The 17066-nt window shown below is 41.4% G+C and overlaps 1 protein-coding gene across 2 annotated transcripts in view; it reads left to right on the top strand.

Annotated features, from left to right (window-relative positions):
- NOX4 (NADPH oxidase 4) overlaps nt 1-17066 on the top strand; it is a 107633-nt gene that overhangs the window by 82325 nt on the left and 8242 nt on the right. Inside the window, exon 14 of one of the 2 annotated variants that reach the window (XM_086481712.1) lies at nt 13835-13954. The exons of the other annotated variant lie outside the window; for it this stretch is intronic. Coding sequence (XP_086337838.1) covers nt 13835-13954 — 120 coding nt within the window. The remainder of the gene's footprint in view (nt 1-13834; nt 13955-17066) is intronic. 2 annotated transcript variants of the gene reach the window in all.

Raw genomic sequence — 17066 nt, 5'->3', positions numbered from 1 at the left:
TGTGTATCAGTCAGGTCTGCAGGTAAAAGCCATCAGTTGGACAGACAGAAACAGAAAAAAAATTAACCTCTAGAAAAACTCCTTTGTGTAATACTGTCCTTCCTTTCCTTTCATTTGCTTATTAAGACTGCGATCCATATATTGATGGAGTTTATGACCACCATTATAGATGTATCTATGGGTCTCACAGACTTTTAATGAAGTCGTCGTTGCAATGCTACTCTCTGTTTTGAGAAATACAGCTATTCCTGTCTAACAGGTAGATGCTGTCACATGCTGACGTTCTCCTAAGGAAGGTATGGCAGAGAGCGGGTTGAATCCCAGCACAGCACCCAAGCTGCTATGTTAATCCTTCTTCTTTGTGCTCTTTGAAGTTCATACCCCAAGGGGGAAAGTACCTTTTGATTAGGGACCTTTGGGCACTTCCACGATAGATGTAGCAGTAATAACGTCAGAAACATGTGGTGGTGGTTTAGCAAACAGTTGATGAATGCAACCATTAGGAAAAACATGAATGCTGTTTTCAGAATCTCAGAAGGGAACAACCAGAAAGTATTCACCTGTCAGTACAACTTTTACTTTATAGTTTGTTTAAATTGCAGGGAAAGAAAGTAAAGGATATGTGGAACACTTAAACCACTGATCACAGCTAATGGATACCAAGTGAGCTCTTAAAAAAATGAGGTTTGTTAGATAAACAGAACCAAGAGCACTGGGATTTCATCCACTGTGTACTGCCCATGTCCTCGTGTATTTACTTGAAAATATAAGTACCACAGCAGGATAAATAGTAAAACGTAGACTTGGCATATATATCCACTTGTATAATGTCTTAATATCTTCATCTTAATGTCTTCATGTCTTCATTCATGATATTGACAGTGACATTGAGTGCACCTTCAGCAAGTTTGCAGATGACACCAAACTAGGTGGTGCAGTCAATATGCCAGAGAGACAGGATGCCATCCAGAGGGACCTGGACAGGACGGAGAGGTGGGCCCAGGTGAACCTCATGAGGTTCAACAAGGCCAAGAGCAGGGTCTTGCATCTGGGCTGGGGCAACTGCTGGTATCAATACAGGCTGGGAGAAGACATGCTAGAGAGCATTTTCCTGTGGAAAAGGCTTGGAGGTACTGCTGGATGAAAAGCTGGACATGAGCCACCAATGCGCAACTGCAGCCCAGAAGGCCAGTCGCATCCTGGGCTGCATCAGCAGAAGTGTGGCCAGGAGATCGAGAGAGGTGATTCTGCCCCTCTACTCTGCCCTGGTGAGACCCCACCTGCAGTACTGCATCCAGCTCTGGAGCCCCCCAGCACAAGGAGGACATGGACCTGTTTGAACATGTCCAGAGGAGGGCCACGAAGATGATCAGAGGGCTGGAGCACCTCTCCAATGAAGACAGGCTGAGAGGGTTGGGGTTGTTCAGCCTGGAGAAGAGAAGGCTCCAGGAGGACCTTCTAGCGGCCTTCCAATACCTGAAAGGGGCCTGTAGGAAGGCAGGGGAAGAACTGTTCACAAGGGTCTGTAGCGATAGGATGAGGGGTAATCATTTTAAGCTAGAAAAGGGTAGATTTAGGTTGGACGTTAGGAAAAAGTTCTTTAATATGTGGGTGGTGGATCACTGGAACAGGTTGCCCAGAGAGGCAGGGGAAGCTCCATCCCTGGAGCCATTCAAGGTCAGGCTTGATGGGGCTCTGAGCAACCTGACCTAGTTAGAGATGTCCCTGCTTATTGTAGGGGGTTGGACTAGGTGACCTTTAGAGGTCGCTTCCAACCCAATACATTCTATGATTCTATGAATCTATAGTGAATATCTGCTTGATAATACACCTTTCAGTCCTGCAGAACTAAATCATGGTATCATGGAATTCAGAGGCATTTTTGACATTTCTTTTGTCCTGGAATGAGTTGTGGGGTTTTTTTTCAGAGAATTTAGCAAAGTATTGTCTAAATAAGACTGTCTAAATAAGCACAGTGTATTAAAAAGAAAAAGTCAGTGCTGACAGGTGGCAAGCAGTAAATAGTTCCTGAGCAGACAGTTTTAAAAGGGGTGAGGTATCAAATATGCAGCAATTCATCTTGAGACTTGTTCTTTTCCATATATCAAATAACGAATGGCAAGAAGGGAGATGTAAACACTAAGTTAATTAAATCCTCGGATGATATTGGACCAGGGAGGATAATATATTTCAGAGCAGGTGGCCTGAAATTTCTGAATGATCTAGCAAATTTCAGGAGGTGCTGGGAAGAAAAGGAAGATGAGCTGAAATGGCAGAAATGTCAGACAGTTCACCAAGAGAGAAATTATCATCGTCACAAGAAACAGTGGCATGGGGCAGGGGAAATGTTAGGATCATACTTAGAACTTTCTAACAGTCTTTTGTCTGTGTGTATCACAGTGTCAAACCTATTAAATTAAGTGTTCCTGATCTTGTGGAGCAGAGGTCTGAGAAAGTGTTGCTACCTGGTTTCACCAGAAGGAAGAGCATAGACGAGGATGTAAATGACATTCTGGAAATGACAGTGGATCCGCATGAGGGAGATGAAATTAAAAGGCTGGCCTGCTCTTTCTCTCTGACTGATCAAAACTGGCATTTGAGGTCAGACCCGAGGCACAGCCCTGTGATCTACATTTCACAATGACAACGAACATGACGGGGGTCAGCTTGACCAGTAGGACACTGATTTTAGGCAAGATGTCTCACAAGTCAAGATTTGCTGTGTCTCTCTAGAACGACAAGACCAGTCATACAAAGTGGGATTTCTCTGTATATACATAGAGCAACTTCAGGGGGCTTGGTCAATAGAAACTGGTATCGGGCCTACAGGAAAAGCTCCTTCAGCTTAGACTGACTCTGAGCCAGATGTATTCTGCTGTGATGTCCAGCCTCTATTCTCTTCAGTGCCTTATAGTCACCTTGCCTTACAGCAGTGTTTCACACCCAGTGGGTTATAACCCTCAGGATATTTATGAAAAGTGAGGGTGGGTGTTATGAGAGGAATTACATATTTGAAACACTTAAACGCTAGTCCCCCGTCTCTATTTCTCTCACCAAGTCACTTGCTCATCTGTCTTGTTTGGGGTCGCCTGTTCTCTCTCAGCTTCTTAAAACTCAGAAATGCTGAAAATGAGACTTTTTCTGTTTTCTGATACTCTTACAGCACATAGAAAGGTAAGAGCTTGAAGGAATTTAAAAATTCAAGGGGTGAAAAATTCTTTATTTTGAATAACCCAAGAGGCCAGAGGGCCAGAGGCATCTTTTTGTGTCTAGAAAGGTATTTATACCACCTATGAATAATGATGCCATTATAAAGAGCCTCAGCAGGACTGAAATTGGAACACTGCAGACAATAATGGGCCCTTCACTCTAAAAAACAGAACTTGAAATAAGAAGTTGGAGCTTATTCAGAGAAAAACAATGAAGAGGTCAGATGGTCAGGGCTACATTGAGCTCATCTGTGATGTAATGCAGTATTTTCTCTGGTAGCTTGATAAGTTTCTGCCCATGAATCTATGTGCAGACTCATCTATAGGCTTATGTTTACTTCAGAAATTCCTTCTCCAAGTCAGGTGATCTCATCCTTAATCTGACATTTTACTGCAACTGTATATGGTTCACTCTAGCATTCAGCAGGTATTCTTTCTTTTCATTTTGGCCTTGGCAGTTTTCTGTATCCCTTTCCAGATAGGAGACTGTCTGCCTAAGGAACGGAGCTTGTCTGACCATCACTGAACATCTGGAAGCCATCTGAAGTTGCCTTATCATTATCTTGCAGGCTTCACTCTGCAACTATCAGAGCAATATTTAGAGAATTTCTTGCTAGACTTCCTGGCAGCTGAGTTCAAGCAAAGGTATTTTATAGACCCCAAACTGGTAATTACTTGCTTCATGAAGCTGCCCTGAAGGACATCTACTCCTATAGGCACATTAACTGGCCTGTATAGGATGTGAGGCACATCGAGAGCATCTTTCCTTAAAGAAAGTGTAGCTGTGAGAGACATCTCCTTGCAAAGAGAGTTTTCCAAAGAAGTGATGTGCTTGTGATTGGACTAAGTCACTTTGCTTACCTGATGTACAGCCTAAGACAGAAAAGAGTCAGCAGTGAGACATGGCATTTTTTTCTTGGAGTTTATTACATTTTAGATATCATATTTGTGCTTATGTTTACTATGTACTGAGGATCCCATTTTATTGCAGAATTAACTACTTCATTTCAACTGTAGATTTGTCCTTCTTTGTTTTTTCTTCTTATTCTCTTAATTTTGAATTCTTCATCTCTACTTAATCTAGTCCAAAGAGCTGGAGCAGGCTGCCTTTGGAGGGGAATTGATATGCCTGGCCTTGTCTTCAGATTGATCTGCTGCCAACTATAACTTCCAGCACTCTAGTCAGCTGCTTCTCTCCTCCCCTTTTGTTTCTGCAGATACCTAGCCAGTATTTTAACTTCTGCACATGTCATTCTTGAGATTTGTCAGCAGGTGCCAACTTTTCTTTCCCCAGCCTGAAGGTGTATTGGAGCTTGACTGGGAAAGCCTACTGGCAGTGTGGGTGTCTAGTTAGAGTGGTCTGCTTTTATTCTATCAAAAAAAGCATTTTGACCTTGGGTATGTCACCTGAGTATATTTGTAAGTGCCGGGGTGGTGGATTGCTACATCTCATGTATGCACTGTCAGGCTTTCCCGAGTCCTAAACGCCACGTAGCCTTTTTACTTAACTTGAAAATACCCAAACCCCGCTGAGGGAACTACATTAGACCTTCAGTGCTGTTAATATGTAATCATTAGAGGTGTGAAAAACTTGAATCGGCATCTGATATCTGCAATCCATCTGCATCAGTATGTGTCAATGTCCTTCAGTTGCTTCACATATCCCATAGTACCCTGAGATACTGATGCCGCAGGTATTTCCAGTGATGTGGGGACATGGGATATCCTGTCTTAGTGAGTATAATTTGCCAAGTGAGGAAGAGGGCTCAGTGCTAATGATCAGCACTGCTTGTGGGAAGGACCCATGCCATCTGCTAGATGGCAACTCTTGAGATGACCACCAAAGGGAACGGTATAAAAAAAAAAGCTTCCTGTAAATATTGAAAGAGACCAAAGGTCAAATATGGACGTGGATTGCTCTAAAGCAGAAATCCTGTTCGCAGTGAGATGGGCAGATAACTACTGTACCAGCCAATGAGTTGTGGAGAAACATGGCCAACACGTTCAACCTAATTGTGGTTGCTGGTCTGTAGCATCTTATCACTTAATGATGTAAAAAACTAAATTTTCAAAAAGTGAGTTACGATAGGTGGTCCAGTCATTACAAATACTCTTCGTTTTGTTTTACTTAATTAGCTGAGGCAAAATTGGTAGGAGACAAGTTTACAGAGAGACAAGGGACTTCACAAAATAAATGCTGTAATTGGTAAGGAAATAAGTGGAAAATTGGATTTCTTGTTATAATAAAATTAAATCAAGTGTGATCTTTAATCAAAGGAATACGTTTTGGAAACATTTTATTAAAATGACAGTAAAAAGGCTGCCATGGAGAAGAATTAATACAACATTAATTAAGAATATTGACCCAAGAATTTGGTACAGAAAGTACATGTACTTTTAGAGACAAAGTTGTCTGAGTACATAATTACACTTGATTGTACTTCTCATAGTGGTTTTACAGACCTTTTTAATGAAGTGAGTGGTCTAAACTGTTGCTTCTCTCCTGTGATAGTCAGCAATGAGTAATCAGAAATATGGGTTCTCTATAAATACTTTGGGCAATATGTAGACAGTTTTATTCAATTCTGAGGAAAATGAACTTGGTCTGAGACATTGCCTTCAGATTGGTCTAGGAGTCCTGAACAAGGAAGAGCTATGCTTACAAGGACATTCATCAATTGTGCAAATCTGTTTTCTGTTGCCATCAGTGGAAGTTCTATCTCCACGCTTTTCTGAAATTTTCATTCATAGTTATGAGGTTCTCTTCTCCTCCTCTACGATCTTCCTCACTCCTCTGTTACAAGTCTAGCTTTCCATAGGTAGTTGTACAACTTTTGCTGCTGTAGTGTTCCAGCCTACTCCAGTAGGATCTTCTTCTCCTTGAACCTGCACTGTGTCTCATAGAAAACCATGGATCTCAGTTCAATGTTTACAGAAGGAGCTTTATCCATGAAAATGCAGGTGCCTGCTCTGCTTTTCCACTTCCTTGCCCTTGTCATCATGCCCTCAATATATTTTCTCTTTCTAAGGATATTGTAGAAATGGAAGTTATTCTTCAGTCATCTCTGGACCCTTGAGAGTATAATAAGCTGAAGAACAGATGATTATATTTTGTTTTGCCGAACCAGGGAGAAATAAATGGAACTGAGATGTACTAAAACCAATGGCTTTTCTAGAATTTTAAAAATAATAATAATAATTTCGTATCTATCTATGAGAAGAAAATCTGATGCTGATTGATTCTCTAGGGTTTTGAGCCATCTACGGTCTTATAACTTGATGTTTCACTAACTGATAAAGGAAGCAACTTTTGTAGAAGAGAGAAGGAGACTTTTACAAGTTGTAGTACATATTGTAAGAATATGTTTGAAGTTGAAAGGAAAAAAAGTGAATAATCAATCAAATTAAACTCAAGCTGTTAAAAAAAGGAGAGGATGCCTACTGAAATCTGAATTAGAGTCATAACACTGAATCTTGCACAAAATAGTATATACAGTTAATTGGACCCACTGGGTTTTGCAAGCTTACTTATCTAAGGGAGTGCTGGTTTCTTTAATGAAAACATCATCCCTCACAATGTCGGGAGAACACATGGGAATCTCTGATCTTACATGCCATATTGTCACGTTTTGTTACACTTTTAAACCTTGAAAGCCATTGTGGTTTCGGAAATCCATACAAGCCAAGGATGATGTGCTTTGTTCAGTGGTGGTTCTTTATCTATAAAAGGCTGTTAGTACTGAAATGCTGTCAATATTCAGAAGCCCTCTGGAAAAATAGTGTCAGAGTGTACATTTATTAATTGAGGTTTAAATAATGACATGAAGTGTCATATGTTGATTTCAAAAGATGAAGCAGCTGTCTTGATTTTTGCTGCAGAAAATATTTTAAAATCTTTGATAATAGCAAGTACAACTTCTTTGAAAATTAAAGTGATGTAATTTGTTGTAGCTAGGTTTTTACTGAAAACTGTGATTTGAGCCTTGGACTCCAAAGTGGTCTGGAACACTTCTGTAGTCAGTTTTGCTTTCTGCAAGTCTACCATATGAAAGATTGCACGGAATCACAAAATCACAGAATGGCAGGAGTTGGAAGGGACCTCTGGAGATCATCTAGTCCAACCCCCCTGCTAAAGCAGGTTCACCTACAGCTGGTTGCACAGTATCACGTCCAGATGGGTTTTGAATATCTCCAGAGAAGGAGACTCCACAACCTCCCTGGGCAGCCTGTTCCAGTGCTCTGCCACACTCAGAGTAAAGAAGTTTTTCCTCATGTTGAGGCAGAACTTCCTGTGCTCCAGTTTGTGCCAGCTGCCCCTTGTCCTGTCACTGGGCACCACTTAAAAGAGCCTGGCCCTGTCCTTTTGACACTCACTGTTTAGATGTTTATAAGTGCTTATAAGGTCCCTTCTCAGTCTTCTCTTCTCCAGGCTAAACAGACTCAGGTGTCTCATCCTTTCCTCATAAGACAGATGCCCCGGTTCCTTCATAATATTTGTATCCCTCCGCTGGACTCCTTCCAGTAGTTCTTTGTCTGTCTCGAACTGGGGGGCCCAGAACTGGACACAGGACTCCAGATGTGGCCTTACCAAGGCAGAGTAGAGGGGGAGAATAACCTCCCTCGACCTGCTGGCCACACTCTTCTTCATGCACCTCAGGATACCTTTGGCCTTCTTGGCTACAAGGGCCCGTTGCTGTCTCATGGTTAACTTGTTGTCTGTCACAACTCCCAGGTCCTTCTCCGCAGAGCTGCTCTCCAGCAGGTCGACCCCCAGCCTGTACCGGTGCATGGGGTTATTCTTCCCCAAGTGCAGGATCCTACACTTGCCCTTGTTGTATTTCATTACATTTCTCCCCACCCAGCTCTCCAGCCAGTCCGGGTCTCGCTGAATGGCAGCACAGCCTTCTGGAGTGTCAGCCACTCCTCCACTCCTCCCAGTTTAGTATCACCAGCAAACTTGCTGAGGGTTCACTCTGTCCCTTCATCCAGGTCGTTGATGAATATAGTGAATAGGACCAGACGCAGTACTGACCCCTGGGGAACACCACTAGTTACAGGCCTACACCACTAGTTACAGGCCTGATATAAGTTTATAAGATACAAGTATATTGCCTCTGATATAAGTTTCACAATTGGATGGTTTCCAGTAATTCTTCACTTATCTGTATTATCCTAGTGCCCTGAAGAAACAGTCATGCATCAGGAAGGCATCCTGATAAACACGGTCACACAGCAGAAAGACCATCCTGACGTAACCAGCTTAAACTAGAAGAACATGAGACCACAGAGGGATACAATCAGACAGCAAAATTCGGGGAAGCAGTGAGACAGTACACAATATGACTGAGCTATGGCAAGCACATGGGCAGCCTAACTACTGTAAACTTCTGGTTTACTGTTTTTTAGATATTAGGAGGAAGAAGAGTCTTAAAGGAATTTGACAGGAGATAACGAAACAGCTCTGCAGATGTTTAAAGAGATTTCCTGCCAGGCATGAAGGACAGTGTGGGAGGAACATGAAGGCACTTGTTTGAATATTTATCACGTGGGGGTGGAGGCTGGTATTGTGGGTTATCAGAGGAAGGTGAGAGCATCTCTCTGGTGCATAAGAGTTACAGGAGCAGAAGAACATAAGGAGACTGTTTCAGCCATCAGACAATTGGTTCCTTGGAGTTAGGCTTTATCCATCATGGCAGTACTGAGCTGTGGTTTTGGTACGATGAGTTAAAGAGAAGAACGACAATGGGAAGAGAGTTGTTTAGCTGTTTTTATTGTGATTTTGGAGAACTTTATCCAAAACCTATTGAAGACGATGACATGGGCTTTTAACAGTGGATCAGCTAGCTAGTTCCATTTCATTTCTGCTTGGCCTTCAGCTGCATTCCAGAGGGACACTGATCTCTAACATCCTGTTGAATTGAGTCAGTACAGTCAGTAGACATAGGGAGCAATTAATCACATCCTGAGTCTCCCTCTAGGCTCCATTAACTGTATTGACTGCATCTCTTTTGACTGTATTGAGGACTTAGTATGCTCACACAAAGATACCTACACCTGGGTCTTAGTAACTGAATACTGCTCCAAGGATATACAATCTCATACTCCTGGGTAAAATCCTTACTCCGTTGACATTGGTAAGAGTTTTGCCACAAACTTCAGTCAGACTAGGACTTCACTTTCTGTGCTCTATGCAGTACTTTGTATCAAAGCATTTTGTTCAGCTTGCAAACGCTGATACTTCTTTAATTGAAATTTCCTACAAACTCTTGAATTAACTCCCCAATCAATCTGTTATTCCACTAATATCCCAGATAGATAATGTCTTGCAGTTGCTCCCAAAGACCCTGGAAAAAATGTAATATCAGCAATTACAGTTGCATAGTGAAGTGTACCTGGATATAAGCATGAAACTTTTCTAAGGGCACCTACACCCTGTGTTAAAGGTTGGCACTGAGGTCCAAGTCCAACAGAGGTGTGAGCAGGTATCTGCACACATCACTATGCAGTTCATTGTAGAAGATAATAACTTGGGTCTCAAAAGCAGTACAGCTGCCTGTGTCCCTGAGACAGTGTCCCTTGGTTTAGGGACAGCCCCATGTTACTACAGTTGTGTTGCCCAGCACTGGAACAAACTGTCTTTGGTGTGTGCTGGGATATTGCTGTACTACAGAAAGTACTGTAGAATGTAAGCGTGCTATAAATAGAAAATATGTTCACCAGCTATCTGTTAGATGCTTTTTAATAATGTGCTCTGCTATTTTTTGTGATATGTTCTGTTTTGAGGAGCTTTTTTTCTGTTCGTGAGCTAAGAAATTGTGCCAGAATAACTGAGAGCACTCCTAAGATTGGAAATGAATACATGTGAAAAGAACAACTCGTTATTTGAATAAGTTTGCCCGAAGGGGAAATTTCTAAACTTTTAGTAAAATTCCATTCCCTTACTTCTTGTTAATTAAAACAAAGCTGGGGGGATAGGAGAGCATAGCATGGTAGTGTGATGTATCTGGGGCACAACTCAAGAAACAAAAAGTCGTCTTGCCCCCTTGGCTTGTCTGTCTTTTTATTGAATGTTGTGAGATTTCATCTGCAATAATGAACTGCTTTTATGCAAAACTTTTCAGTACTACCAAATGAAAGGAGGAACATGTTGACAGGAAGCGAAAGCTGCATAATCTCTTCGAAAGTCTGAATCGCTGCTCTGTTTGTCACTGCGCTGTTTGATACAGCATCAGGAGGTTTCTTTCTGACTTGAATAAAGGAAGGGTCAATTCCTAAGTTACTACTTCCATCAAGGCATCAGAGCCACATTTCTTTTAGTTATAAATTACCCCCATAGTAAAATAGGATTAAATAGTGCATGTTTATGACATCCAGCAAAATCTTCCAGCGAGATCATGTTATCCCTGGAATCGGCGGTCTTTTCAGACAGTCTTGTGGAGTGGGTTAACGCAGTAGCAATATTTCTCCAGCTTTCTCCCCATTTCTCCTTCTCACACTTGGAAGTAGTGACTTCTGGCTGTTCTGTGCTGGACCACATGCAGGCACAGCAGGAGACTCTTGGCTTCTCTGACTGCATTTGCTGTCCAAACAACTGCTCCTTGCTGCCTTAGAGGAAGGCACAGTGGGCAGATAGAAATATTTTGCAGGCCAGATGGGGCTAATGGGCCACAAACTGGAGCAATATAACCAAAGTACATATTTAATTGAAGGTGGTTTCTTGAATTTCTGGCATGCAATTACATACCATGCTTGACTGGTTTGCGATGACCAGATCTAGTTTTGCATGTTTCAGCTCCTGATCATGTCAGTGTTATTCAGTGATGCTCAGACTTTGCAGGAATTGCTTCGTCCCTTCTGAGATCAGACACATATGTACTTCAGATAGCCCTCAAGTAGGCTTAAGGGCAGCTCTGCTAAGTGGTACCCCTACAGTATATGACTATCGTCACATCCACTGCAGTGATTTCTGGAAAGATCTCCTTTGCTAGTTTGCCTTCGTTTTGTTTGCTTGTGTTTTTCCCCAAAAATGTTGGCTTTAAGTCTGTATATCCAAATGAAAGTTAGTGCTACTTGTGCAAAATGCAAGGAATTTCCCTCAGGCCTGTACTTATGCCCTTCATACCTTTAGGAGCGATTCTCCAGATTTCCCTAGCTAGGCAGGATCTGATTAGGGTAACATATGTATAAGAGGTATGCCAGGAATGACAGTGGACTTCAGTTGCTGGTCTTCATTATCGAGTTGTTTTTTTTTTTTTTTTCTTTTTGCTCTACATTGATATCCCAAAATTAGATCTCTGTTGAGATATACATCTGAGACCCATAACATTTGTGGACTTCTCTCAAGGTGTCTCCTGGCCCACGTTCATTTCACAGTAATGACCTGCTTCTCTACATTTCCCCTGCTGCTTATTTAAATAAGAGATGTTCCTTTACCTCAGTCAAACGGCAGTGCAACATTTAGAAGATCTCTTAAAGTAGCTGCTGCTGCACTCTGCACCAGCAGCGGTATCATTTCATTAGTGGAAAATAAACCCTGTTAAGCAAATGAGGTATAAAGTGTTATTTAAGAGGAAACATTTAATGAGAAGATAGTTAAAGTTCTGATTATATTGTGTGCACATGTCCAGTTTAGTTTTTCTTGGCCCCATTGTGCAAAAGAATTTATCTGTCCTAACTAAGGAGTGAATTTGTTTTTCTAGTGTTCTCATCCTACTGGAACTAACATACCTGACATTGAAAAGCTTTGAGATTCTCCAAGAGAACATTTGTTGAATACTGTAGTGACTTCAGAATAAAAAGACAAAACTAAGAATAAGTATATTTAGATGGCAAATTGCTTAGTTATGAATATCAGTGATGAATTTCGGTTACTTAAAAAGGTCTACTGCCAGCACTTCCAATGCCTTCTGATGATGGTTGTGGCTGGCTCAGTGTCTTCTACCTTTCTTTCCAGGTAGGAATCCAAGAGCCAAGAACGGAGTTTATAAGACAGGGCATAGTTAAGGATCAGCCTGTTTGCCTCCAGATCCGTCAGAAAGTAGGTGCTTGGTCTGTGTTTAGAGAAGGCACTGTAGAAGAAGGAGCCTAACATGCGAGGCATCAAGATGTCAGCAATAGCAGAGTTCTGGAAGAAATTTCCTAGAAAGGACAATATTGGCCAAAGACGTCCAGACGAGATGTTGTCTTGACTTGTAAGATTCCAAGGGTCAGACCACAAAACTAAAAGAAATGAGATCAGACTGAGGTCTTAAATTATGGCTAAGATCCAGCCCTCAAAAGGAAAGAATCAGATGAGGGCTGGAAGACTGGAAAAGAGACATCTCCTCTGCCTTTAATTCGCTGGCTACTGTTATAAAGGAGAAGCTTATGCCCTTCCGTTAGACGTAAAGTATGCATAGCTTAGTTGCATAATACTACCAGTATGTGTGTGTATAAAACTAATATATGTTGGAGATTTTTTGTGGACTCAGACCAGAGGTTGATCTCAGCCTAGCTGTGAGCAAATACCTAGTCACTGAGCTGCTGAACGCAGTGCTGGTCCCCCCACACTTTGCTTTATTCACCGGTTACCTAAAATATGGTGATCCAGTGAGTCAGTCGTACACACAACGGTCCGTGACTGAATGTACTGTTCAAGTTCTCTTTATAATAGTTGTAAAGATTAATCTGTTACTGAAGTTAGATATTCAGTTGGTATTCCATGGGGAGAATAGGGGGTAAGTGGATCTTACTAGAGATCTTACAGCGCATAAATTTTGACCTATCTGTAGATGACCTTGGTCAGACTTTCAGCAGTGTAGGAAAGATTTGGAGGTCAAACTTTTGAAGATGACTGAAAGACCATTTTAAAATTATAGTAGATTGATTTTCCAGCAGTATCTGAAATATTTAAAATGGGTTGGAAATGGGACTCAGTCTCCTAAATTCTCTTTAAAAATAGGTGGACAAAACTGTTGTAATAATGAGAGGCGTGAGTCAAAGGGCTACAACTCAGCGATTTTTCTGCCTCTTCAGGTATCCTGTATGATTGTGATAGATCACATTCCCAAGGGTCTGGACATGAAGTGAAGGAGTAGACAGATGTTAATTTGTTCCTCTTGCACATTGCAGAATGGATATGTGTCACCTCTTATTTGTTCCCTGGTGGCCCTTGAAAAGCATTAAGAGAAGCCAGGAAAAACAGAATTTTTTTTTTAACCCTTTGTCCATCTTAGCTGTTTCTGATGTTCAAGAGATTAACCTCTTAGGCAGGCCTAGCCAAACTCTTTTTCTTCCTGCATATGACCCACCAAGTTGTTACTGTTTCCAGTGCAGCATTTTCTTTGCCCTCTAATACCGGACACAAAGGGCAATTGTAGTTTAGTCACCTCCACTTGTTTGATTGAAAAATAGCTTGTCTAATCATGGAATGTGCCAAGAGATTTTGTGTAAGTTTTTCATACCACCTGTACATTGGTTTCTCTCCACACAGTTTTCCAGGAAAAAGCATTTTCACATTCTACATCCCGAGACTAATAAAAAATTGAAACAAATTCTTTGTAGGGTTTTAATTCTAGCTTGCTTTTCTTATCCTCTCTCTGATTTTAGCAGCTTTCTTAAAAGTGTTCTTTTTGCTTTTTCTGTAGACTGTATGTGGATGGACCTTTTGGAAGTCCCTTTGAGGAATCCTTGAACTATGAGGTCAGCCTCTGCGTGGCTGGAGGTATTGGAGTTACACCATTTGCATCAGTACTCAACACACTGCTGTAAGTGAGCTTAAGTCTTTTAAAGCCATTTCCCCCCAATTTACCATAGTAGTGCATGTCAGCAAGACTTTCAGGGTATTAAAAAGCTTCCATTAGCATAATGGAAGTGAATAATTCCTTGGAGAGAGGTAGAGGACTGGGATGTCCCGTGAAGAGCAAAAATCATCTCATACAGGCTTTATAACCCAAACAATTGTGGCAGAGTTGTGCCAGTAATGCATCTGAGCTGGGACAGTGTCACCAGCCTTTATATCCTGCCACCAGCCTGTCCTGTGATTAATGTTGTTGCAGCCCTTCAGCTAGACTTGTTCCCCTAGTCCCAGCTTAGATGAGGCTATGGACTATGACAGTGAGATTTTGAGAGTCAGGAAGTTGTGACAGTCTTTCTGCTAGAAGTGTAGGGCCAGCTCTCCTAGTCTGTTTGACTTCTGGAAATGTCTAAGCTTAGGGTTTTAAAGGAAAGGGACCAACTTGGATTCAGATAGCATTCGGAAGTTTAAGTCCATTTGGAAAGTTTAAATTTTAGGTATGCCTTTTTGTTTTATTTTCTTGTTTCTCTCTCTCTCTCTCTTCTTTTTAAAATTTAAAGCCTTTGACATTTTATTCAGACCAAATCTTTCTCTTTTTGTTTCTCCATCACATTGGCAACATGGTTCCCACCAAATCTTAGGCTGTGTGAGATAGGCTTGCTTTTATGATTCCTACTCTTTTTTTTTTTTTTTTTTTTTTTTTTGCTAGAATATTGGCTAAGAGCTCCAGTCACAGGTTAAGCACCCCTGTTTCATAGGGACTATATAAACAGCCAACCAAAGCAGCAAACCTTCCCTGAAGTGATGAGAGGCTAGCTCGTTTTGGGAGGGTTTTATAATGCATGACTGAAACATTTGTTCTAAGATGAACATGCAATGGCCAGCTCTAACTCCAAAGTGAAGTTAAAGCTTGGAATTTAGATGTTATGCACGTTCTTCTGCCCTGGATCTGGGATGGACCTGACAGTGCCGAGCACCTCTGTAGATTATCAGCCCCACCTGTCTCATAGTGCTGCAGCCCTCAAAGACCATCTTAGGCTCTCTCATTTTCTTTTCCTGAGAGTGTATTGATCATCCTCTCAAAAAGAGGATACATTTTTGCTGAAAGCTTGTGGCCCAGGTGGATAAGATGACCGCTTTACTTGTGATGGATTATCTTTGACAGTGTTTAGCAAAGATTTCACAGCAAGTAATGAGATGTTTGCCTCTACCAGTGTGTTATCAGAGGCTTTAGGATCTTGCACAGACATTGCCATAGATTAGTGTCCAAAACCTGTTGCGATGTCCATTTATCTGGCTAAAGCCATAAACTGGCTTCCAAGAAGCCAATCCCGTAACCTGCCTTTGTAGCCAGTCTTCCCTTGTGCACTCTACAATGTACAGGGGAATCATTCTGTGATTCTGGGAAAAAGTAGCAGTCTTAGCCTGCTTCCATTCTCAGTATTTAAATATCAACAAAGCACTGGTTTAGTGGATGATCTGCCTGTTGTCTTTGCTCTGGCTTAGGAGCAGAAATTGGCAGGTGTGACCATGCAAACTGCCTTACGATGCCAGCGCTGCAGAGCAGCAGGGCCAGTCCTGTTGTGTCAAGGACGTGCAGGTCTGGGGGAGATCAGAAGCCTGTCGATGTAGTCATTTGTTTCCTGCTCAGCTATGTTCCTGTTGTTTGTATGCAATTTAATTCCTGCTCCTGCCCTTCCCTCCACTTAACTGTTGAATCCTATGCCCTATTTTTAAGAAAATATAACTTACGTGAAGGAAAGCTCATGGCTTTCATCTAGAAGGGTCTGTAAATAATGGCTGTTATTGTGGGCAGTGGTAACATAGAAACACACAAGTGTCAGATGTGGATTTGTTGAGATGGGGGTTTGCACCTTTATTGCATAACACATCCTGCTGGAGGTAGACCCAAGCATATGTGTCTGAAGTTCTATTTTAAATCTATGCTTGACCTGTTTCATGAAGTCTTGCAGTCCAACCTCTTTCCAGCTGCAATGTTTCATCACCAAGAGTGGTGTTTTGTTACTGAACTACAGCATATCGATACAAAATGCTTTGCATTTTTCTCTTCTTTTATCCTTTTTTTTTTTTTTTTTTTGATGGTGAAAGGCACTTACTTTCCATGCTACTGCTTATAGTTAGCTTGACACACCTGACCAAATTGTGACCCTTCCTCAGGGCTCATCTTAGTATAGGCAGTCAGAAAAAGATGGAGGAAATCCTGCTCTGCAGGTCAACAGTTTACAAATTAAAAGCTGAAATCAGGACTTGAAAGATGCTGTGCTTCTCAGTCTTAAAGCACTTTTTTTTTCTTTCTGTGAGTTTACACGAAAGGTGACATCTCAGCCTCTACATGCTGCTGAGAATGCCTCCATCCTTGTTCCTCAGGCTTACAGTGGAAGGTAGGGCTATGGGGAGGTAAGACAGTGGTTGGAGCCATCAAGTATGTAGATTTGTTAATACTAAACCCTTGCTGGTTGTGTCAACACCACCAGAGTTTGAAATAATGCACAATGGGTATGGTGAGATGTATCATGAAACTTTTTGACAAGGATTGGTACTCGGGAGTAGCATTTGAAGTTGACAGGCTACGGCCTTCTCTATCTGAAAATTATTTTAGGAGGGAAAGGAGGAAACAGTCTGTGCACTGTCCGTTTCAGTGATCAGAACAACAGAAAACAGTGTTGTCCAACTAAGAAGATATGGATCCTAGATATTTGTGCTTTATTTGAACTCATTAATCACCAAGGGTTTTTTTGCTTCTATTTTTTTCCTAGTTCATTCCAATCCTTCCTTTGTGCTATATTTGTATTTTATTTGAATTAGAAATCAGACATGAGAGTCCTGTTTTTCTAAATATAATGCCAGAATCTGCCCATGACTGCACTTTACCCATCAGCATTTTCTGAGGACTGTAATATATCACACAGACCCCTAATGCAATGCAGCTCTGATTTGATTTGATCTTTGTGATTTTGTTACAGTATTAATTATAATCAGCCAGAGCCTTTCACACATAAAGGCAGAATTAAGCCTGGACATTATTGCATTTGTCAATATTTTCCTCACGGGTGGCTGTATAA

This window comes from Leptosomus discolor, chromosome 1 (assembly GCF_034619465.1).
Source record: "Leptosomus discolor isolate bLepDis1 chromosome 1, bLepDis1.hap2, whole genome shotgun sequence".
Lineage (NCBI taxonomy): Eukaryota > Metazoa > Chordata > Aves > Leptosomiformes > Leptosomidae > Leptosomus > Leptosomus discolor.
This window is presented reverse-complemented; position numbering and strand designations above follow the sequence as displayed.